Source organism: Heloderma suspectum, chromosome 3 (assembly GCF_057233095.1).
Source record: "Heloderma suspectum isolate Gila_16-S chromosome 3, 16-S_ref, whole genome shotgun sequence".
In the NCBI taxonomy this organism is placed as follows: Eukaryota; Metazoa; Chordata; class Lepidosauria; order Squamata; family Helodermatidae; genus Heloderma; species Heloderma suspectum.
The window spans coordinates 32,251,214-32,276,564 of record NC_139460.1 but is presented as its reverse complement, the minus strand read 5'-3'; the positions used below and the strand labels follow the sequence as shown (position 1 = coordinate 32,276,564).

The following is a 25,351-nucleotide window of genomic DNA, read 5'->3' as shown; positions in this document are numbered from 1 at the left end:
CTCTTGAACAAACCCAAGTGCTGGGTTCGGATATCACAGAAACAACCTACGAAAGTGGTATTTGTAGGTTGTTGCTGGAAACCGGAAGTGGCTGTGCATGTCCCTGCAATTTGTGGATTAAATTAAACCACAAATTGCCACCATTATGTTAAAAATGGGACCTGTATCTGAGTAGACATGCAGAGGATTGCATTGTTCAGTTCCCATTGACTGGACAATTCGATGGCACTCAAATCTTTGCCTGCCACTATCTTGGATTCTCTGGCACAAGAGCCCCCAATTTTCAGAACCAGCAGGGACAAATAAGGAGGGGCTAACAAAAAAATGTGGAAGTGCAATGTTTTATTTATGATTGTTCAGGGTTAAAAATATTTTAAAAGCTAGACTGGCATTCTAAATATGGTTGCAAGGGTCACTTTTTGTTATTGGTCAACCACAGTGACAGCGGTATTCCTCATTCCCTTTCCAGAACCAACCACCGCCAATGCTTTGTTGACAGAGGCAGAACAGCAAACCCCTGCCCCCAATTTAGGTGGGTAGTTCACAAGGCAGGCCAAGTTATTATTGCTTCTGAGACAGGAAACTCCACAAGCACCCCTCCCTGGAAGTAAAAACACTATTATAATAAAGTAAATAAGCATTTGCTGCCCTTTTATGAAAACCAAAATAAGCTGCCTGAGAAAGCTGCCTCACTCTGCCTAACAGTAGGACCAGCCCAACATAGACTCGTGATAGATCCTGTCTAGGGGGATCTTTTTGTCTCCTCCTCCTTTCCCATCTTCTAGGCGGGAGGGTAATGCGCAGGCGCGCTGCGTTTCGAAGCCAAACGCGCCGCTCGGCAGTTGTCCAAACCTCGTGCGCCTGCGCACCAACGAAGCGAGCGGCGGGGGCGAGGCTTCTCGGGAGGAGCGACGTTACGAGTCGTCAGTGGGTAGCGCTCTCGCCGCCATTTTGGATTTGTTTTTTCCCCTCTCCCTCCTCTTTTTCTCCTCGGTGGCGGCTGAGGCGAGTGCTCTGCGTGGGTTTCCTTCTCCGTCCTCCACTATTACCCGCGATAAATAAGGGCAGGAAACTCGAGCTATGTCCGCTAGCAGGAACCTGAAGCAAGTGAGGATCGAGAACAGCTCTCCGGCGGCCGCTCCTCCGATGAGCATGGTGGGCGGCGGCACCATGAAAGGGCTGAGGGGTCTGGAGCAGCCGACGGAGAACGAGGCGCTGGCGGCGGCCATGGTGATGGGGAAGGAGGAAGACGAGCAGGGCGGCGGCGGCGGCTTCACCGTCGACATCAAGAGCTTCCTCAAGCCCGGCGAGAAAAGCTACACGCAGCGGTGCCGCCTGTTCGTAGGGAACCTGCCCACCGACATCACCGAGGAGGATTTCAAGCGCCTTTTCGAGCGCTACGGGGAGCCCAGCGAGGTTTTTATTAATCGGGACCGCGGCTTCGGCTTCATCCGCCTGGTGAGGAGCCGCGCGTTTTGGAAGTGTGCGTGAGAGAATGAATGAACGAGGCGGAGAAAGGAGCCTTTTCCCATCCCCGCTCGTTAAGATAGCCGCCTGCCCTTCTTTCTCTCCCCTCCTCTGGGCACGAGGCCGTGGGAGAAACTTCCTTGCCCGCCCCTCCCACGAGAGGGATTCTGCGGCAGACCCCGCGGACGAGCAACGACCCCCCTTCTTTCCTGCCGGGGCACGCGCGCGCGCGCACACACACACACACACACACGCGAGCCCCCACTTCCCCCGGAAGACACCGTTCGCGAGAGTGGTGGTCTCTTCCCCGTGTTTCAGTGCCTGCTCTGGCCTGTATGGTCCTTCTGCTTGGGGATTACATGGTCCTTCTTCTTGCCCTCCCTTCTACATTCGCCATAGTAGGGGTGGATCGCCACAAATCGATCAGGGCCTTCTAGTACAGCTTTCCCCAACCTGGTGTGTTTCGGGCTGGCCACCAATAAAAGGGGGTTAGACAGATTCCTGGAGGATAAGGCTATCAATGGCTACTAGTTCTGATGGCTCTATGCTACCTCCAGTATCAGAGGTGGTGTGCCTATGTACACCATTTGCTGGGGAACATGGGTGGGAGGGTGTTCCAGCACTCATGCCCTGCTTGTGGGTTTCCTACTGACAGCTGGTTGGCTACTGTGTGAACAGAATACTAGGCTAGATGGACCCTTGATCTGGTCTAGCATGGCTCTTCTTATACTCCTATGCTTCAGATGTTTTGGACTACAACTTCTCTCACCATTGGCCATGCTGGCTGGGGCTGATGGGAGCTGAAGTCTAAGATGTCTGGAGGGCTCCAGGTTGGGGAATGCTGTAGTATCTCTGCATGATGTGTAGTAGATTAGCAAGGGTTTCTGGCTTCCAATTGTTTAACAATATCAGCAACGGTTTCCACCTAAATTAGGCTGCTGAAGTAAAGAAAGGTTGAGGTAACCAGGAGTGGACTATTGCGTGGAAGGACTGTGAGCTCGTTCAGTTCTGGTACCTGAAACAAATTCCTAGGCTCTGATGGTGCTCAGAGGCACCCTATTTTGTAATGCTAAGTGTATGCCTTTTGCATCTGGCTCTGGTTGGTGGGAATAAAGGTTCTAATAAAAAGACAAAGTATCTGTGACAGACATACACTCTGCCCACCCCTGCTTCACAGTAACGCACCCCCTTTTTTGCTGGTATTAGAGAATTTATTTATTTAGAACACTATATCTTAACAATGAATTAATGTTATTCATTTGTAACATTTGCTCCGCCTTTCTGTTGTTAAAAATATTCCAAGGTGATATACAGTTTAAATGGCTTCCTTATAAAGCTGTTCAGACAAAGCACCCAAAAGAAATGCAATTAAAATGTTAAAACATTATGGGCACCATTCCTAAAAAGAAAAGAAAAAGTTGTCATCTTTTTGCTGTGCATGCGGGTGGCTGATTTCCTTATGCTTGTGTCAAATTGCTGTTTCGTCCCGCAAGTGTTTCATGCCCCAGCCTAACTTCATCTGTCTGGCTGCCACTCCTATCCAATTTCCTCATTTTTTGTTCTGCCCCTTATGTGGGTTGCCCAGCAAATTGGTTTTGCAGTTCGTTATAGTAGTTGCTTGCTGCAATAAGGCTAGGAAAGGGAGGAAGCCCATACTTTGTTTTAAAAAGCAAAAAGCAAGGCACTTCTTCCTTTACCATATTTCCAGAAGCTTCTTAAGATAGATATTCTCCTTGTTAGTTCATTTTTTGTTCTGTCAGTGTTATACTGTAATGGTATTTTCTTCTATTTTGTAGTCATGTTGTCTTTGGAAAGCTAACTATTTGCAAAGTACAGTTTTTAGGCTGTAAAAGTATGTGTGGGCTTTAGTTTTGAGTAATTACTAAGAGTAGTACTTGTGATGCTTATTGTTTTCTGGGGACACTGCTGGAAGGAGTGGCTCTTACTAGTGATTTTTCAATTTAATCAGTTGACAGGTATGCATATCTTTGTTTTGAAAAATCATATCCCTTTCTTAAATCTCTTAGTGGATATCTCTTACTTGATTTCTATTTTTGCCCTTCTGTCCTTCATGGAGATGGCACAAGGCAGTGGGAATCTGAAGGGAATCAGTAAAGATTACGGCAGTTTTCACAGGCACAAAGCACATTTAGCTTCTAGTGATGATTAATCTAGTTGTTTTTCAAGTTGCTTCAACACATCCTTGAAAATAACTAGAAGATTAAGCTACTTTTAAACACAAAATATGACTGATCTTAACTTGTACGCTGGATTTTCTCTCCCTTTGTCTGTTTCTGGCCACATAGTTGATACACTCACAATACCACTTTACTGTTGATTGACTGATGAAATTACCACTAAAGGTATTGCTGCTGTACGGCTCCATGGTTTTATTTTTTCAGGAAGAATAGGAACCAGAGTTACACAAACAGTGCGGATGTTTCTGCAATTCAGTCACAACCATTTGTCATAGTGTGGTGTTCTCTTAAGTGACATTACTTTCATGTTTTTATTGCAGTGTGTGTGATATAACTGTTTTCCTTGATGAGAATTAAAGCATTACCAACAAATGTGTGGGGGGATGGAGAAGTTTGTTCACTATGGCCTCTGTCATGCGTAAAGGAAATGGTATTGGAGGCATTAAGAAGGGCATATTTAACTTTTACTGTTCACACACATGTTATGAACAGTAGTAAATTCTAAGTAGCATAAGTGCAGTAAGATAAACCACTGGATTGTATATTTGGAGTTCCAAACCTATAGTTTTGGTTCAAAGCTCTGCTTTGGAGTGATTTCCAAAAACATGCCTCATGGGTCCGTCCAACCCAAAGGGAAAGCATTTATTGGTTGCTAACTAGTTTTACTGGCCCCTTTGAGCAGGAGTTTGAAGATAGCAAGTAGCACTCCCTGTAACTTTCTGCCAACTCTAGCTAGGCATGCAGGGGCAGCAAGGGCCATGTGCCCTTTTCTTTCTTAAATCTCAAAGGTTGTAGTTTAACAGCTTGTAGTTTATAGGTGGGCAACTTCTGGCCTAGAGGTGAGCAACCTGATGTGGCCCATGGAGGCTTGGGCTCCCTCCATGTGTCCCTCCCCTTGCCCTGCCCTCTGGTTTGTAGGTAACCAGGGGCCTTGGAAGGAGGCTGGGAGAGGAATCCCCTTTTTATCTCCAGTCTTTGATCAGAGATAACAAGGGGATTCCCCTGCGCACTTTTCCCCCTCCAACAACCACACCATTCCTTGGGGTCATGGGAGTGTGGAACTTATATTTTCCTTTGCCTTACTCTTCATCCCTCAAAGTACTGCTTCGCAACTTTCTGGCAGCTGTGATCTTTGCAAATTGCATGACACATTCCTGCCTTCTCACGCTCTGGCCTCTGCTTCCTAATTCTGCTGATGTACCCCTATTACTGTCACTTGAACATTGGCATAAAGCACCATAAAATATGTACTCTGCAGCTCTTCTTCCTTCCCGTTCACCTTTTTTTCTGTCTGGCGACATTGTTGCACCCAGTCTTAGCTGTCAATGGCAGGTGTCCAACTGTGAAGTTATGTAAAAATTTTTCCATGTAGCTGTGTAAAAAAACCTCCCCTGGTTAATTGCCATCAGTTTTGTTACACATCACATGTTTTGTGCAATTGATATTATGCTCCTTTCTCCACTGCCAGACTTGAAAACACAGCTGCGGCAAGCCTCCTATTCTTTGAAATAGTAATCCATTTCTGATATGGCTTGCCCCGTCTCTTGAATCCTTCTCATCTGCCCAACAGAACTGTAAACCTACACATTCAAGCAATGTAGTAATTCACCACACTCCCGCTGCCTTACACTTTAAATTGCTCCATAAAGTCTAGAACTTGGGAGGTCTGGGTTTTAGTCCCCATTCAGTCATGAAGTTCACTGGGTGACCTTGGGCCAGTCACTGTCTCTTAGCTTAACCTAACTCACAGGGTTGTTGTGGGGATAAAATGAAGAAGAGGAGGGTCATGTAAGCTGCCTTGGATTCCTTGCAAGAGGAAAAAAGGCAGGATATAAATATAATAAATAAATAAAATGTCCCCACCTGGGTCCATTGCCTTGCCTGTTCTGTTACAGAATAAATGAAGCAAAGCAAAGATGGCTCTGAATTCACACTGTAGTTCTGCTGCTGTGTCTTCACAGAGCAGTAGAGCCTAATCATCTGGCTGTAGTAGCACTCTCAGCTATTTCAGCATTCCATCCTTGGTCAGGCCACCTTATGATAAAGAGCTATTTCCATGGCCACGTCTGCCTCTTGCACCAACAGAATTTAATTGGGAGGCTCCTGGACAGCTTGATGCTGTTATGATGGCGCTTCCTTGAAGAGGAATGGGAGATGCTGCTGTGGGGTCCAACTACAGTGGTTCAGGATCTATTGCTGCTTATTCTTTTGGTAGGGTGGTTACTGCTTCTGCCACATGTTTGGAGGCTTTGGTGCAGTTGCTGGCCACACTGTTGCTGATGCTACAGTAACTGGTACATGTGGGTCTAGTGGTACCACCAGAGTGGGACCTGCATCTACTGCTGTGATGCCACCTTTGCTTGAACAAAGGGAGTTGACTGGTTGGTGGCATGCTCTTTCCTGGCTTCTATAGACATTGGTATCTTGCAGCTGAAAAGTGTGACTGGCATTGACATCCCTCCTGTTTCTGAGGAAGGGAGTAACTTCTCATAGAATGGCATGGATTTCCTTTCCACACCTGATTAATTGTTATGGGTGGTCACTACCTTGAACATTCTCTTTAGAAGATAGACTTTCTCCTGGCACTGAGCAGAGGTTCTCTTGTAACCCTCTTCACTGTCTCCTCAGACAGACAGTTAAAGATGGCTCATTTTAGAACTGTCTTTCGTCTCTTCTGTTCATAGTTGCTCATTCACAGGTCTGCAAAGAACCTGTTTCTATGTCTCACTGGCTTGTGTTTCTTTATTTTCTTTAAATATAAGCTGCCTTTCTGGACCAAGTCCTTGTCCTTGGATGCCTAGAATTCCTGGGTAGAAACATCGGAGGTGGTGGATGTCTGGGATATCTCTGCTCAACAGTACAACTAAAGATACCTTGAATAAGTTGTTGATCGAACTCCAGACTGTAGCCACAAATTGGATGGAACTTTCCAATAATGCATCTGGAACACTGGGACACCGCTGTCTCATACGGAATGCAGGAGGCCTATGTTTTTCACACTCTTTCTTACTTTTAACCTTGTACTGAGAATTGCTCTGAAAGCTCTGCCGTAGAGTGATTGCCAGCAGGAGCTGGTCTATGGGTGGATTAGGCAGCAAAGGAGGGCATGCTTTCGGGAACTATCAGTGTGAGCTGTTTGTGAGTTTTCACTTTCCACTAGCATAGCACTTATGTGTGAATTGTGTCAGCCTTTGGAAGTAGTGTGATGGCTATAACTTTGTTTTGCCAGTTCATATGTCACAGTGAAACATAAAGTCATGGCTTCTGATTTTGGTATGCCAGCCAATTACAAGTCACAGGTTGTCCATTTGTATGCCATGCTTAATCTAGGTTTGCTTCCTTAGCCATGATTTCATATGATGTTTGAATTGAACCACTGGGGAAAGGTATAAGTTGTCCCTATGCTAGTAATATTGAGTATGTACTCCTACTTAGAGAAGTCTTTTTTTTTTCCTGTCATCATTTACGTCTTCTTAGAGAGAGAATGAGAGCTGGAACAGAATTAAAAGAGCATGAAGATTTTATTAATCTGATGTAACTATGCAAATGTTATAGGAATGAAGTAAGACTTCAAATTACCACAGGTTTTAGCTGAGAAATACTTTCCTAACATCTTTGGTTTTTTGAAGAGGAAAATTGAATCATCTGGGGAAGACATGCATGGATTAATGTTATAATTTGGGCTCTACAATTGTTGGCTGGCCAAATAAAAAATTGTAGTTGCTAGGCTTTCCAAGAAAAGTGTCGGCAGAGAGGGGAGCAGCTTAGGCAATGGTGTCCCACCTCTGGCCTTTTCTGTTCTGCAGAAAAGGCCAGAAGGGGTGGGTATGTTTCCTGTTTGGCCTCTAGCTACCAAACAGCCCTAGTCTTCGTCCCAAACTTGGATTTGGGGAGGTGGCAGGGATTGCCATGCAACTGGTGGCCCAGTTGCCATCCATCTGTGTCCCATCCACTTAGGAGGAAGGCTGGCCACTCATCATGCTTGCTGGAGACCACCGGCAAGTGGAATTACTGAAGCCTGGGTATAGGCTCTGTCTGATTCAGAGAAAAAAATAAATAGAGAGAGAGAGGGAGGGAGAACGTGTGCACGTGTGTATAACCTAACTGCTGACATATTATATGCAACTATGTATGTTTTCCTGAAAAGGAATCTAGGACTCTGGCTGAAATAGCGAAGGCGGAACTTGATGGAACTATTTTGAAGAGCAGACCACTTCGAATTCGATTTGCTACTCATGGAGCTGCTTTAACTGTAAAGAACCTTTCACCTGTTGTTTCAAATGAGCTTCTGGAACAAGCTTTCTCTCAATTTGGTCCTGTGGAAAGAGCTGTTGTTGTTGTAGATGATCGTGGCAGAGCAACAGGGAAGGGCTTCGTAGAGTTTGCTGCAAAACCGCCAGCTCGTAAAGCTTTGGAAAGATGCAGTGATGGAGCATTCTTGCTGACAACGTAAGTTTACCTTTTCTGTCAATTTCATTGTGGTAAATGTAATTTAAACGAGTCTCAATACCTAGTCCAGATTTCTTACCTGTCTAAAGAAACTGATGATGACAATGGCTTTAGTGAAAGGTTGTATATCTATTTTGTAGAGATTTCATTGAAAGGAGTCCAGGGCAGGGAAGTGTAAGAAGAGTTCTCTAAACTCTCATCCTTTGTAGCCCTTTATTAAAGTGTCTGCCTCCATTGCATTTTTCAAAGGTGTGTGTCAAGTATTTTTTATCATTTATTTATTTATTGAAATTCTAATATGCCTATATCAAGATATCTTAGGGTGGGATATAATCAATACAAATAATTTGACAAAATCATAAAACCACAGCAGAAAACCTACAATCCAGTATAAAATCAGCAATGGTAAGTCATAATCAAGCTATGGTCACTAAGACCCAAAAGCTTGGGTGAATAGCTAGGTCTTAACTTGGTGCCAAAATGAAACCAGTGCCAGCCAGACCTCCAGAGGGAGGGCATTCCATAACGGGAGCGTTACTCTCCGGAGTTGCTCTCTCTTGCATCTCCACTTAATGTAGCTCTCCCAGTGGTGGGATGCAGAGAAGCACCCCCTTGGTAGATCTTAATACTTGAGCAGGTGTGTACAGGGGAGGTGCTCCCTCAAATATTGAGATCCCAAGCCATCTAGAACTTTGAATGTCCTCATTAACACCTTGAACTTAAACTGGAAGCATATTAGCTGCCAGTGCAATTAATTTAAAACTGGTGTTACATAGTTTCTGTATTTCATCTCATTTATTACATTTCTGTACCACCCAATAGCCGAAGCTACCCTAACAGCAATCTAGCTACTGTATTCTGCACTATCTGCAGCTTCCATGTCATCCTCCAGCACAGGCCAACATAGAACACATTGCAGTGATCTGGATGGGAAACTACCACTGCGTGACCTATTGTGGCCAGATTATCCCTGTCCAGGAAGTTTGTAGCTGGCAGGCCAAGTGAAGCTGGCCAAAAGCACTTCGAGGCGCTGAGGCTACTTGAGCCTTCAGAGACAAAGGTGAATTTAGGAATATCCCCAAGCTACATACCTGCTCCTTCAGAAGAGGCGTAACCCCATCATCGCTTAGCCAGTTCCCAAACTGCGAACCACCAGTCTACACAGCTCCGTCTTGTCAGGATTCAATTTCAGTTTATTGGCCCTCCAAGGACCTCAGGCCACTATCCATAGAAGCAACATTTAGCTGGCTGTCTTGCTTCTGGTATTCATATTTGAAAGATGGCAGTAACCACTTGGATAAGTGGTTCCTGTGGAAGGAGGAAGGGGAGAGCACTTGACTGTATCTTGCATTCTTCATCTAAGGCATTGTAGCTATTACTTTGTTTCCGCGATGTGGGCAGCCACCCTTCCAATTATCAGATCCACTTTTGTTTGTTCGCAAAGGATTGTCAGCTTAATCCTATGCTAACCTTTCATCCCATGACAAGGACAGAGTGGGCCTTATGTATATTCTAATGTCAGAAGTAGGGGATAGTTCGTGCTCATGCATATAACATTTAATTCTGTAAGCACTGTTGAGAGGTGAATGGAAATAGTACACTTTTAGGGTGTAATCCTATTAGATCTGCCCTGGGTACTCATAACCCTCTGAACTCAGAGGCTTACGGGTATCTAGTGCAGAGTGGGAGGCATGCTGTACTTCCCGCACTGCATTTTAGTTAGATGGGCGTTTTTTCCCATCTAGCTGAGGCATTGGGGAGGGAAGGAGGCTGGGGAGGCCTCTGGATTCTGCATAAGCGAGCCTCCCCAATCTACTCCCCTCCTTGCCCATGGGAACACCCCCTTCCTGTCCTCTCTGAGGTCTCGTTTGTGACCTTGTAGAGGCAGCTGACACAGTTCTTTCTGCGCTGGTGCAGAGGGAGTGTGGAGGTCGGACTCCTGGGTCCGAGGTGGAGCGTAGTCTCCAACCTCGGATCCAGGAATCTGAAAAACCCTATGGCCTCTCAGACGCTGTCTAGGGGCCATAGGTTTGCTCTCCCTGGTAACAAGCCTACCTAGCAGGTCAGTTACTCTTTAAAAATTTATTTATTAGATTTATATACCACCCAACTGACCAAATGTTACTGGATTATTCTAAAAATTGTACCTCACAAAGAAAAGATTATTCTAAAATTAAATTCTACGTGAATTTGAAGACTCCAATTTGGCAACATTTTGGGGGGAAACTAGTGAAATTTCAAAAATGGTTTTCACATGTTCTTGTTACAGTGTACTTTACCCCAAACTACTTGGTTGCTAATAGAAGAAAGCTATATGCATTAACTGAATAGATATTTAGAGACATCTGCCTGAAATATAACTTGGCTGCAAAATAGCTTAGCTGACACTGTGCTGTCCCATCTATCTACTTACTCCTAATTACTACAGAATAAAATGTTATTTAGGGAGCAGTCCTATGTCCCCTAGACAGTTCCTGGAGGAGATAGGACTTTTCGGCTTCTGGGCTCTGAAGCTGGAACAAGGCTCCAACCTTGGAGCCCAGAAACCATGCTTCCCACCCCCTCTTAGCTGGCACGGTTCTCTTTGCGGTTGGAAACAGCATGGAGACGGGGGAAAGGGGGTGATCCCAGGGGTGGGGAGGATATGCCCCTTCTTTAATGAGCTTCCGTCGTGCATTAAAAATGTGGTTGTTCAGGCAGGCATTTGGGGTGGGTTAGGGTATTTTAGAAAATGTTTTTATTGTAGCATTTTATTGTTTTAAACTGTTTTATTGTATGTTGTACATCACCCAGAGTGGCTGGGTGACCAGCCAGATGGGCGATTAATAAATTTAATAATAAATAAATAAAATATGCGGAAACTGTTCTACGCAGCTTCCTAAATGCTGTGCAGCCTCCCTCCGCAACTCCCTGGCTAGGCAGGCAAAATCATCTGTAAAACCAAAAATGCTGTAAAACCAGAGCATGGTGGTGAGGATTGCCTCCGTGCTTTGGCCACCCTGTGTTGGATAGTCATCAGCCTACAAGTTTGGAGGCTGAAGGTTATCTCCATAGGATTGTGACCTCAATAACTTGAGCATTCCTTGCATGACTTTATTGGGTCATTCCCAACTCTGTGAAACAAATATTCAAATTGTGTGGCTTCTTTTATCTTGTAGACTGATGTGTTTCCATTTGATTATGCCAATTACTATAGTATGGACTTCCAATTAATGTAGGTATTCTACAGTCCTATTTCAGTACAGGTGCCTGTATCTGTGCCTGTACAGGTATCTGAAACATGTTAGAAGAGGAAAAGTGCACATGTTTAATTGAACTAATAGAGTGGGGTGGGAGAGCATGTTTAGTCAAAACTCCTGAATCATGTTTCTGTTTAATTTTGGTTATATGATTGCGGTTGGCATGTCACTTATTGTGACTTTCTCCTGCTCTTTACCTGCTTTGCTCAAAAATGCTTTGAAGTGTGGGGTATCGTTTCTATTTGTACTGTGCTGGTAGAACCTGAAAAGACGTTTTAAAAAGTGTTATACTTAGAATATAAATGAACATAGTGCTTGTTTGCTCATTTGTATCCAGCTTTTTTTTAAAAAATGCTTTGGTATGTTTTTCTGGAGTCTTTGTTTCAAAAGGAATTGTCTTATCAGTCATCAAAATTGATTAAACTGACTAGGTGCAGTAGCACCTCAGAGCTGTTTGCTTCACATACAGTTTACCCAGCAGGGAATGCCGCCTTTTCTGTATGAGCGTTGAGGTTCCTGTTGTTGTAGATGGTTTCCAGTTAGGTGTTTTTTAGTTAGGTGTTTACTGCGTTAAGTAACGCCTCTTTTGTCATATGTTGTGAACAAGCTCAATCCAGCATACGCAGTCCTATGTGCAGATCATACACATATGTTGTTAAGTAAACTGCGCTTTTGTTGGATGAACTGGCATTAGTGCCTTTATTATATTGTAGCTTCATTTTATAGGACTCTGGTTAGTTAGTTAACAATGTGTGTTTTGTTGTTGTTTTTAGAACCCCTCGACCTGTTATTGTAGAACCTATGGAGCAATTTGATGATGAAGATGGGCTGCCTGAGAAATTAATGCAAAAGACACAACAGTATCATAAGTAAGTGTTATCCATTCATAATGTAGAATATTGAAAAACAAAGAAGTAATCAAGAAGTAAAATGTTAATTGCTGAGAAGTACAGGCTTATTAAAAAGAAGTGCTAGTACCAGTAAAACAATGTAGACTTTAAAATTCTTTGTTTAAAATGGATTAATAGAATATTGTGTTACAAACTAGGGTAAGGGTTGTCATAATTGAAGGGCTATATTTGTGTCACAAAGGAAGTGAGAGCTAGTGGGTAAGGGTGTTCCAAATGAGAATGCACCCCAGTGGTCTCTGTGCCATCACCAAGACTTCTGAGACATTGACCAGGTTTGCATGTAACACGAAGCCACTATGGGCGAATTTCCCTGGTTTTTTTTGTTGCGGCGACAGCAACCATTTTGAATATTCGGGGCATGATGGGAGCAACCATAGCTTTTTGCTGCATGTGAACCTGGTAAGGGTGGGTTGTTGGGGTGGTTGACAAGCTACCCAGAACCCATGGCTGTTTTAGGATTGCAGATGGTGTGTCAACCACCCCAGCAACCCACCCTCACTGGGTTTGTTTGCAACAAGAAGCTACAGTGTGTGCCTGCCATGCCCCAAATACTCAAAATGGCAGCCACCGCCGCAACAAAAACCCAGCGAGGAAATTCACCCCTGGTGGTTTTTCATTACGTGAGAACAGGGCCACCCTTGTTCTACAGGGAAAAACACTGGCTAGATTAGAGCAGTGTAAGAGATGGGACTAGCTCCAGTTGTTAAGAGCCTCTCCTCCGAGCAGTTCCATGTTAGCTTCTCCTCCTTGCCCAATGTGCTGCCTATGAGTGGCGCCAGTGGCAGCATGCATCTTCTGTCTCCTATCCTCTCACTCAGGATAATAGTGTGATTTGGGTCTAGTGGGGATCAATCCTCTGCCATTCAGAGAGAGATGCCAAGTGGTGAGGACTAGTGTGGCTTCTTGCTGTCTTTTCTGGTTGCTCATCTGAAGAGGCTCCTGGCTGGGAGAAAAGAGCTTAGAAATAGGTGCTACAGGGTGGTAAGTCACTGGCAGAGGGAAGGTTCTGCACACCATATGCATGCTGCCTTTGCTTTAAAAATCATCCCACCAATTCCTCTTCCTGTGTGACTGGGGCAGCTGTGTTTAAATTCACAGAACTGCTGCTTCCAGGTCTTGTTTGGCCCTAGCATACATAATGAAAGTAATAACTTTTTGTATTTAGCAATACATAAGGAAGGCTTGAAGAAATTGATCAAGAATTTGTCGCCCATTTATATTTTGCTGTCACATTTATGTAAGTAAAGCCTTCTATACATGTGAAATGTGTCATCCTCTTAGAGAAAGAGAACAGCCTCCACGTTTTGCCCAACCTGGAACATTTGAATTTGAGTATGCTTCAAGATGGAAGGCTCTTGATGAAATGGAAAAGCAACAGCGGGAACAAGTTGACAGAAACATTAGAGAAGCTAAGGAGAAATTGGAGGCAGAAATGGAAGCAGCGCGACATGAGCATCAGTTAATGCTGATGAGACAAGGTATTTGCATAGCTTATTAAATGTTTTTATTGCATAGGCTGAAAGAATACGGGAAATCTAGCATATTATAGCTAGATTTAGTCTGTATTTCCCAGAGATTTATATGCCACAAGCAGACAGATTTGTCAAGCAAAGTAGGCATTGCCAGAAATACCTGTAGGGGAACTTACCAGCTATATCAGTTAATGAAGTAAAGTGTCAGCTAATGAAGTTGTGTTTGTTAGTTGACACTTTACTAATACCATTTTTGACTGCATGTTCTACCTCTTATTTAAAAGAACTGCATGGGAATTTTATGAGAGTTACAACATTGATACAGGAGTTGGCTGCATATATTCTGATACTATAGTTTATTTTCACTAAGAAAACTATTTGTCATATCTACAGCTTCCATCTGTTGAAAGATTTAAGCATGAGATTAATAAATGCTTTAGTGATAGAAATCTGTTTGACGACGACGACGATGATTGATACATGTAGAATGTGCCCTTCCTCTAAAGAGTCCTAGGTGGCAAACATTTTAATACTATGACTGGATCATGAAGTGAATTCATGATCATAGATAAAATGTATAAGTAATAAAACTAAATTTCTTCAGTAATGAAAATTACCTTAATATTGCGTATTTTCTGGTGCTTATGCCTCTATTAGCCACAGTACATGTGCAGTCATTTCTGTTAAAATGATTACTGTTCCTGCTTTGACTTTTCACAGATCTTATGAGGCGTCAAGAAGAACTGAGACGTTTGGAAGAGCTTAGAAATCAGGAGCTACAGAAACGAAAGCAGATACAATTGAGGTATTCTTCTATAGCTTAGGCTAGAGGGATAGTAGTTCTTTTGCAACTCAGAAGCCAGCGTTTTGAAACACACACTGGTCCAGAGAAGCCTATAAAACAAAAACAGAAACAATCAGGTGGTCACTTCCTGTTTCATCTCACTAAGTCCCATGACAATCCCAGAAATGAAGGAGGTCGTATCAGTAGCTGCCCAGTTGGTGTATCCTTATTAGCATAGTGCAGTATGAATGATGTCTCGTGTCTTGTTTTAGTTATAATAACTATAGCATAGTTATTTATCTCTTTTATTTAAAATATTTAAATACCACCCTTTATTAGCACTGGGAGAGGAGGTTTTGGACCCATGGCTGCTCACTTGTAGGATGCCACAGGGTTCCATCCTCTCCCCGATGCTATTTAACATCTGTGTGAAGCCGCTGGGGCTATCATCAGGAGGTTTGGGGTGTCATCAATATGCGGATGACACGCAGCTCTACCTCTCGTTCAGATCTTCACCAAGTTTGGCTGTAAGTAGAATCCCTGTCCAAATGTCTGGAGACGGTGAGTGGCTGGATGGGGAGGAATAAGCTGAAGCTGAACCCTGACAAGACCGATGTACTTTTGGTGGGAGACAAGAGGAGGCTGGGGGATGTTGACCTGGTGTTGAATGGGGTACGGCTACCCTTGAAAGACCAGGTCTGCAGCCTGGGGGTCATTTTGGACTCCCAGCTGTCCATGGAGGCTCAGGTGTCAGCTGTGAGCCGGACAGCGCTGTATCAACTCATCTGATACGGCGGCTGCACCCCTTCAGTCCCGACCATCTACTCCCATTGGTAGTACATGCCCTGGTCTCCTCTTGTTTAGACTACAGTAATGCACTCTATGTGGGGTTACCCTTGAAGAAGATTTGGAAGCTGCAGCTGGTACAAAATGCAGTGGCTCGTCTGATTAAAGGCAGCCACTGTTGAGATCACATCACTCCAGTGCTGAAGGAGTTGCACTGGTTACCAGATGTTTTCCGGGCCAAATTCAAGGTGTTGGTTTTGACCTCTAAAATCCTATATGGTTCCGGCCCAGCCTATCTTAAGGAGCGCCTCCAGCAACACCAGACAGGCCACTTAACAAGATCAGCCTCGGATGGCCTTCTGTCTGTCCCATCAGCCAAGACAGCTAGACTGGTGGGGACGGAGGAGAGGGCCTTTTCTGTGGTGGCCCCCACTCTGTGGAACTCCCTCCCTAGGGAACTCTGCCATGCCCCTTCTTTAATGAGCTTCCGCCGTGCATTAAAAATGTGGTTGTTCAGGCAGGCATTTGGGGTGGGTTAGGGTATTTTAGAAAATGTTTTTACTGTAGAATTTTATTGTTTTAAACTGTTTTATTGTATACTTTGTACATCGCCCAGAGTGGCTGGGTGACCAGCCAGATGGGCGATTAATAAATGTAATAAATAAATAAAATTTATTATCAAATCATAGGGGCTGTGTACAGAATTCATTAAAATAACAATTAAAATAAAATGCAAAGAAAAAAACAAATAAAAATTTACTAAGCTAGCTATTAAAATCAGCAACCAGATGTATTTTTAAGGACGCCACCTGTCGCACTGCAGGGTTGAGAGATTTCCAGAGTCACAGAAAAGACCCTTTTTCTGGATAACGCTATCAGATGTGCCAGTGCAGGTGACAGGACAACCAAGCGGCCCTGATCTGTAGATCTTGTTGAATGGGCAGGTTAATATGGGAGAAGGCGTTCCCCCAGTAGCCTGTTAAGGGCCTTATATGTCAACAACATCACTTTGAATCTGGCCTGTTAATATATTGGCAGCCAGTACAATTCTCTGAGCAAAAGTGTAACATACTTGTGGTAGGCTGTCCCATTCAGCAATCCTGACTGCCAGATTCTGCACTTCTGCAGTTTCCGGATCAGTTTCAAAGGAACCCCCACGCAGAGTGCATTGCCGAAATCCAGTCTTGAAGTAACCAGTGCATACATCACTGTGGCCAGACCATCCCTATCTAGGAATGGCTGTAGCTGGTGTAGTAACCAAAGCTAGTGGAAGGCACTCCTAGTTATAGTAATTCAGGAGCTTTAAAACGAGATCCAAAATAATTGCATATCTTACTGTATTGAGTTATGATGAGTACCAAGTGACTGTTCATCGGTTCTTGGTTGAAGTATGTATTAGCATACATACTTCAACATTGATACAAAAAAATAAAATGAAGTGGAGAATAGTAGAAGGATGTGGCTCTTTCAGTCTTAGAAGAGTTGTGGATGCATGTGTGAACTAGGAGGGGAAGAGTTTTTTGGCATTAAAATATGTAATAAGTATCTTAAAAGATGTATTCTGTGCATAATGTCTAGACATGAAGAAGAACATAGGCGTCGTGAAGAAGAGATGCTGCGCCAAAGAGAACAGGATGAATTGAGGAGACAACAGGAAGGAGGGTTTAAGCCAAATTTCATGGACAACGTAAGTAGAATTGTTCTTGACTAAAATGGATACTTGAGATTTTTCTAGCTTCTAACAAAACTGAAGTACCATTTTCCTGTCTACACATACTTTCTCTCCATTATAACGCTATTTCTTTAAAAGTTATCCCTGGAGTCAATGGAATGTTCTCATAACTTTCCATAGTAGAGATAGTGGCCACATCTCTAAGGTAATGATGATAAATATCTTAAATGATTTTTTCATTTTTTCTTATTTGTATCTAACTTGTACCATATAAGACTTGGATTCTAAGTATTACCATTAGTAGAAGGGAGACAGCGCTACTTCTGTTTGGAAAACTATTAGAGCTGAGAAATACTTTCAGAAAAAGCATGTGTTCCAGCTCTCCTGGGACTATACTACTATTTTCATCTGTAATTTCCTCTGTTAGACTTGCAGAGAGTCGCATTTCTTAAAATTTCTTTTTCTGCCTTGGAACGCTTTGTAATATATATGAAACAAGTGTGATAAAAGTAAACACATGAAAGCTTGAATATAGGAGAATTTTTCAATAAAAGTAGAAAAATAATTAATTGTAAATCACTGTAGTTCTTCCTATGTAGGGTTGTCAGATAGTATCAGCTATGCTAATATGTTATCATATCTCTAAAATATGTTGCTGAAAACACCAGTTCGCCTATGTACTACATAAAAATATGAGGACACGTGCTTCCAGGCATAAACTAATTTAAAAATACTGCCTGAGGCAGAAAATAAATTCACAAGAATGGAAGAGAGTGGAAATACAGTAAGAAGAGATATTTTTTGAAGTTGCAGAAGTGTCAAAATAGGTTATTTGGACCCTGTTGAATTCATCCTTCAGCTCCATCTAAGAGGATCTGTATGTTCCTTTGGGATGTTTTTGCTGCCGGGAAGCTAATACAACCATAGCTCCCTCTGGTGTCAGTCCTGTCATTCACTGTAGGAGATGAGTTCTGTGCCTGTACCCCTTGTACGCTGGAGAAGAGACGTAAAATCTCTTACTTGGAGCCATGGAAAGAAAACATTTCCCCAGGAAAATATGGAAATTTGGGGAACTGAACTATGCAATATTTTCATATCAGATCTAAAATTACTTTGCTACTTTTTAAGAATATAAATTGTATTATGTAAAGGGAGGACCAGAACTCAGAAGTAGAGCACATGCTTAAATGCAGAGATTTCAAGGTTTAATCCCAGACATCTCTAGTTTTAAAAAAAAAAGAATTGGGGAGCAGGTGACGGGAAAGACCTCTGCTTGAGACCCTAGAGCAGGGATGCACAGTCTTGTCAGCCCCAAGGGCCACATGTTATGCTGGATTGGAGGCTGCACACATGTACTCATGGATACACATCCCAGTGATTCTGATACAGATTCCTCTTTCCTCACTGCTAGCAGCGGAGGGAAAAGAGCTATCTGTATGTGGAACTCTGAGGGAGAGTGGAGGGTATAGGCAGTGGAGAAATGGGCGGCAGGGGGTGGAATTTGGAGGTGGGGGGGTCTTTACCTGATGCCAAAAAGACTATAAAGATGATGCCAGGTGAGCTGCTGTGGCGAGGCCATCCCATAAATGGGCTGCTGCTGAGCAGGCCCTTTCCTTAGCAGTCATCTGCCTCGCCTCATTGGGGCCATGTCTACTGTATTTCAGGAATGATGTAGATTATTAGAATGCTTTTTGAGGGAGTAAAAGGCAGCTAAAACAGTACTGTAACAACTTTATTTAAAAGTCTCTTTAATAATTTTAAAGGAGAAAATGGTTCATAAGGGTTTTTTTTAACTACCCCTCAAATTTCCAAGTTTCCCAGAGGAGCTATTTTAAAGCTTTTGGGGAATAAACAGGACCATCCCCCAGTTTTCTATCTTTTTTCGAATCCTTCACTTCTTTATACTAGAATTTCGGCTGCATGGATAGCTAGGAGGGCCCTGTACAGTATTCTTTATAACTAACCTCTCCCTCTTAGGCTTGTGCAGAGGTGGACTCATTGTCTAGGGAGTTTTGCTGGAATAATAAATAGCTAAACTTTGCAATGTTCCCACAGTTCAATCTTACGGGTCCTTTCTGTTCATTCTCTAAGAGGTGTCCTAGCCATCTTATTTCCCACCGCACCATTCTTTAGTGTGTTCCTCTCTGTGATTGTCCAGCTGTAGTAATGGTGCACCTTTGTCCCTTCATTATTGTCTAAGGTAGTTGATGCCAACTGTGGCATGACATCAGCAGATGTATAGTGATTTATAAAAGGTAGACTTATGCTCATGTTGTTCACCCAAGTGCTTCTAACTTTTCTCTGTGAAAAATCTTCAGTTCAACTTTTGGAAATTGTGTGTCATTATAATGTGATTTTTATGTCTTATTTTGTCTTAGTTATGCTTGAGGGGACATGAAAAGTTAATTCTTACCATAACCTAAGCCTGATTCATGCATGCTGTTCAGCACTCAATGATTGCAGCAGAATAATGTGTTAGATGTCGCCACTGAAAAACATGTGAGGTGGCATGAAAACTGCCCAGTGTTGAGCTGTGTCCACACATGCAAGCAATCAACGTGTATGTGTGAACTCCTTGTAAGGGAAAGCTTTAGTTATGATGTATGAAATGGCACATACTATTCTTGCATTTTATTTAGCATGAGGAGGGGATGTCAAAGATGGGTGACAAATGTGTTGTAGTTAACTATTTTTTTTTTTTTTTACCCATCCAGAACTTAATGGATAAGGTGGTTTTGAAACACAGTAATTATGTAATTTAGGCATATTAATTTATAATTCCAATACATGTATACATTCACAATGTGCATTAAGGAACTATTTACTGATTCTGAAACTAAACTTGGCACTGTCAGATATACACCCATAGTTTACTTCATAGTCCTAAGGCCCACACCATATGATCTTAACTTATATGTGTGAGCTAAGGAATTTAACTACTTGAAGACAGTGATCTGAGCGATATACAAAATATACCATTTGAATGAAGAGAATAATGTAATGGAGCATATAGCTGCAAGATCAGGGAAAAAGTGTTCATTTTACCATCCTACTCCAAAATTTGCACCTCAGTTTATTTTGAGAAAGAACGTTTCAGGATGTTATGAGACATATGTAATTGAATTGTGCTTGTAGCAGCAGTTGTAATTATCTGGTGCTAATGTGCTGCTGCAATAATATTTTATAGCTACTTTCATAATGCTGGTATGAAATTTATGCTGTATAATCAATTTTATGTGGGAATGTGGGATTGATATGTTCCAAATCATTGTTTTTACTCATAAGTTCCTAATTACTTAGTTTCATGGTTTTCTGATCAACAGTGTATAGTTATTTAGCTGACATTTGCTCACAATCTAATAACCTCTTAAAGTAACCTGAAAATTTTTTTAATGTTTCATATAGTTCTAGGTTCACTGGCTCTGTTTTTATGCAGAGAGCTCTCTTCACCCAGGGCCTTTCTATTCTTTTCTTCCAAAGAAAAATATGCATTCTCATTGAAAAGGAGGTGTTCTGAATCACTACTTGGTTATGAAACAGTACTTGTATGGTCAAAATTTCACTCTTAATTTGCTTTGCTTCTAGAAGGGCACACACTCTACTCTTTATGGGCAAAACTGTGTTGAGCGCTGATTTCAGTAGAAAGGCAGGATAGAAAATTAATAAACAAATAAACCTACATGTATGGGGATCTGGATCAGTCACGTTTCAAATGTAGGAATGTCAAATGTCAGTCACATCTCAAATGTCTCATACTTAATGTAGAACTTGTATCTTATACATTTGCCTGCTAGTTAGACACTTGCTTAGTCACCTGCAGAGAATAAAACTGATTCCAAGTGACTTGGCAAATGCTTCAATCTCTTAACATCATTAAGGTTAGAAGGGAGACTGTTCAGCAAGCAGCCTCAGAAGTATGCCCTTAGTTCGCACAGGGCTGTACCATATGACTACCATATGGCACATACCTGTATTGCTTTATCTCTTCAAGCCTCAGAGCCTGCTGTGAGCCAGGATAGATTCTCTTGCCATGCAGTTAGGGAACCCTTGTGACGCTGCAAGAGGATAATGGCCCTCATGAGGCGATGGGGAGGCAGGGAGGGAGGACGTTTGTTTTTGGGCGAATGAGGAGGGAGACAACACTGCCCTGTCTAGAATTATTTGCAATATTGGTGTAGCTTCTGCTCTAAAAATATTTCAGTTTTGGGGATTATGAGTTTGACTGCATGTTTATCTGTCAGTTCATTTTGACAATGCTGCAATATAAAAATGGATGAATAAGTATTATGTCTGAAGCCTATAGCTTCAGTAATCTAGCTTGAAATTTACATGTTTGGTGCATTATTGTATAGTTCTTAATGGTTATAGTGCGCTAGCTTTAACGTTTACTTTTCAATTCTGAATTGTAGTACATAGCTTTATTGCAAAATTGATTTTTTATCTATGTTTGTATATATTTCTAAATAGCTTTTAATATTTGTTTTGTTCCTTAATCTTTGAAAATAAGGCCATTTATAATTTAACCTTTCACAATTTGGTTTTGAAGGATGACATAAGTGGTAAGTTCACTCTATCACTTAGAACCTTCACAAGATTCCATGTCTTAGGGCTAACATAGAATAGATTTAATTTTTAAGTGCTTGTTCTGATTTTGGAAATGTGTGGAGTACACAAATAATACCAAAACATGAATTTAATTTCAAGTTACCAGCCTAAGTAGGAGAAAAAAGCCTGCAGGTTTTAACTGAAGCCCCATGAATTCAATATTACATTGCAAAAAAGCAAACAAATAAAAACCCCAACCTCTTGAACCCCAGTGAATACTTGGATACCATTCACATAGACCCAGTTTGCATGTCATGCTGCATTTCCTGGGTTAAACAACTCAGAGTGAAGCCAAAAACAAACCATGGGCAATTGTTGGGTTAACTCTGGGTTGCTTAACCCATAAACAACCCAGAGTTTACCAGTTTGCATGTCATGAAACAACTTTTGATTATTAATTGAAAGCAAATGACGAGCGTGTGGGAGGCAGTGCACTTGTTGCTTCGCTCATCCCTGGCAATTCCTGGCTTAACCCAGGAATTGTAGCATGACATGTGAATGAGGTCATAGTCTGAAGCAGTGCTCTTGACCAGTGGGAAAAGTTCTCCTTTAACTGGTTTGTGGATTGTAACCCTAATGGCTTAGGGTGGAGAGCTGAGGTGTACTTTCAAGCTGTATTTAGCGGTTCTCTATTAGTAGCTTCCTCCTGGCAGTTTTTGTTCCAAACTGTTTTTATAAATTCTCCAGGTCAAGGAACATTCAGGGGTCACTAGAAGCAAATGTTGCAGAGCACACATGTGGCTCAGAAAGGCATGTGTAATGTTTGAATTTCGCAATAAGAATTTCCATGCTAGCTCTTTTAAATATAATAATTACTCAATGGAAGTGCCTCTTTAGAATATAAGAGGCAATTCATAGCTTAGTTTTATGCAGTGCTGAGGTTTTTCTATTTAAATATAATCTGTTTGCAATTTAATGCTTTTTTTTTTTTAATAAACTCCTTTTAGGCAAAGGCTACTAGAAAATGAAATTGTATAGATCGTAATGTTAAATGTCTAGTATTCTCTAGCCATACAAAATTCATATTTGAAACTAAATCCTATCTTTAAAAATGTCAGTGTCACTTTCGCAGCATTTAATTTCCGTTTGAAAGTATCTTGAAGAATTTCGAATTATATAACAATCACGTCAACAATTTTTCTATCCATGCCAGTGAATTATTGAGATTTATTCTCAGCTAATAAAAGTGTAGAAGTTGTACAGGCCATTGCATGATATATATGGCTGTATTCCTGCTGAAATCAGAAAATGTTTCTAATTGATTTAAAGATCTCTGTAGTGGCTCAATTAATGCATAGCTAAGCTGTATCTTTCCAGTTGATTAGTGTTCTCTGCTCCTCTTGGCTTTATGCTGTTCAGTCTTGGGCTCAACATATAGTACAAAAAAGAGAAACTATAGCTCAGTGGTAGAGCACATTCTTTGATGCAGAAGGTCCCTAAGCACTTCCTTTTAAAAGGATCAGGTAGAAGGTGAAGTGAAAGAACTTGGGCTGAGACCCTGGAGCAGGGCTGGCCCTCTCATTAGGTAGAGTGAGACAGTTTGCTCAGGTGGCAGGTTGGGAAAGGTGGTGGAGTGGGGGGCCCTGTTGTGCCTCCTGCAAATTCAAGGTCCTCCCTGCCTGTCTATGAGAAAGCTGTCATCTGGCATCATCAGGCACCATTATTTTCTCCTCCTGTCTGCTATGAAGGCTGAATGAGCAGAAGAGCAAGCACGTTAGTGCCTGGGAAGCAGCAGCACAGGTGCAGCTGAGCTCTTCACATGAGGAATGGTGTCAGAAATAAGCTTGAGCTGCACACTGATCAGCTGTCCCTTGGACACTCGCTCTTTTTCACTGTTACTGCACCAAAATGAGCTCTCAGAGAAACAGCAACTGTAGTAATTTAAAATGACTACTTTAGGAAGTAAAGTGTCTCTGGTGTATTTGAAAGCGGGGAGGGAAAGCCATTTTTTAAGTGGGGGCACACTGAGGAATCACTTCTACGTCTGTGTGTTAAAAACAAAGGTGCCCTTCCTTCTCAGCAAAGCAGGTAAAAACAAAGTGTCTTTTCTTTCGCCTGAGGGTTGGTGTTTAAAGAGATCTGTAATGCAGCAGTTAGTAAAATTCGGGAGGGGGGTACAAGTAATCAGTTCAGTAAATATTCTGATGAGCTATGCAGTGTTTTTTTTTTCTATTGTCAGCAGACTTAGGCTGCAATCCTATACACATGACGGAGTAAGTCCTATTGAACTCATTGAACTTCTGAATGCCATGTAATATGGCTACCCCTTTGCAAAATTACTTGCATCCTGAATTGGTATTCATGGAGATTTGGAATTTAAGTCCTCCAATACAGTTTTGAAAAATTTGCTGCATAGAGTTGAGATTTTGGCATGGGCAGCTGATGCTCATCTTTTAATGTCCAGATACAAAAGGAGGGAAGAGATCCTATACTTCTGATAGTTTTGTAGGAGAGGAATTGGATGCTGTTCATGCATATGTGACAAAAAATGGGATTTATAAATCTTTTATATTACAGGAAATTTGTCCACCATTGTATTTGGTCACTCTGGTCTTCCCCTTTTTGGGGAAGTGTCATCGGTGGATTTCCACCATTTTTTCTTAGGAGGGTGCCTTTGTCTTTAACAAGAATAAATTTAATAGAGCAATCCTGTGCATGTCTACTCAGAAGTAAATCCTATTGCGTTTAATGAGATTTACTTCCGGGTAAGTGTGTATAGGATTCCAGCTGGAGAGCGCAATCTTATGTGGACAGGCAGCCACCTCCGAACTTGGAGGTGACTGCCTATCCAATGCAAGGCGGGCGGAGCGCAGAGGGGATCTTCTCCTCCATGGTCCAGCCACCCTGCATTCAGGGCTAGCAGGACCTTGGAACGGGAGTGGGGGGAAGGCCAGATGACACATAAGAAGCATCATACCAGCACTCCCAAAGCCCGGGGCCGACCACACGTCTTAGGAGGCGGTGGGGAGGTAGTTCTCCGGGAACTGTCCTTGGAACACGGGCTCCAATGTCAGTTCCCGGAAACCAACCAATCCTATGGCCATCTAACCACTGTCTAGCAGCCCTAGGATTGTGCCCTTAGTTGTGGAAAGTGTCTGTCATGCAGCAGAACATCAGGTACCCTGCCAGAATTTTTTTTAAAGATAGCAACCCTTCCTATAAGATACGCATTTTCACCCACCCTACGCCCCATACTGCAACCCATACTGCACTCCAGTTTTGGATGACACGGCAACCCGCAGCATGGGTTATTAGGGTAGTCCCAGTTGCATGAGTGGCCTGAGTGGGGGCAGGGAAACAACCGATGTTGTGTTGTTTTCTCACTGATTGTCTGAACCCAGACTTAATCTGGTTTCATGCAGGTTTGAGATGCAAAATTTACCCCTTTGAATGCTTACAGGTTTAATTTTTTCCACAGTACATCGTTTGCAGTTTGGTTCTTGAAAATTCATTAAGGACATGAAGATGTAAGCCTTCTACTGCTTAATTCAATATACTGTAAGCATGATATAAATTTTCAACCACTTACAGTTGAGAAAATGATTATCTGTTCTTTGTATGATGGTGACTGAGGATCACTTCTTATATGATGAATTTCCTATATGCTTATTACTTTTTATACATGATTAATACTTTTATCTGTTTGGCCATGGTAAACATGTGCTTTAAAAAATTACACTTATGTGAGGCTCCTAATGATCTCTGATCTGCGCTTGTTTTGTTTCCACAATGCTGAACTGTCAAGCGCACATGCGCCATTTACTGATA

The 25,351-nt window shown here is 42.3% G+C and overlaps 1 protein-coding gene across 1 annotated transcript in view; it reads left to right on the top strand.

Annotated features, from left to right (window-relative positions):
* Positions 1–918: 918 nt before the first annotated feature.
* The window catches only part of PSPC1 (paraspeckle component 1), a 42,095-nt gene continuing 17,662 nt past the window's right edge, over positions 919–25,351 (top strand). Inside the window, exons 1-6 of the mRNA XM_084842798.1 lie at positions 919–1,458; positions 7,813–8,114; positions 12,127–12,222; positions 13,546–13,742; positions 14,457–14,541; positions 16,885–16,993. Coding sequence (XP_084698924.1) covers positions 1,081–1,458; positions 7,813–8,114; positions 12,127–12,222; positions 13,546–13,742; positions 14,457–14,541; positions 16,885–16,993 — 1,167 coding nt within the window. The 5' untranslated portion in view covers positions 919–1,080. The remainder of the gene's footprint in view (positions 1,459–7,812; positions 8,115–12,126; positions 12,223–13,545; positions 13,743–14,456; positions 14,542–16,884; positions 16,994–25,351) is intronic.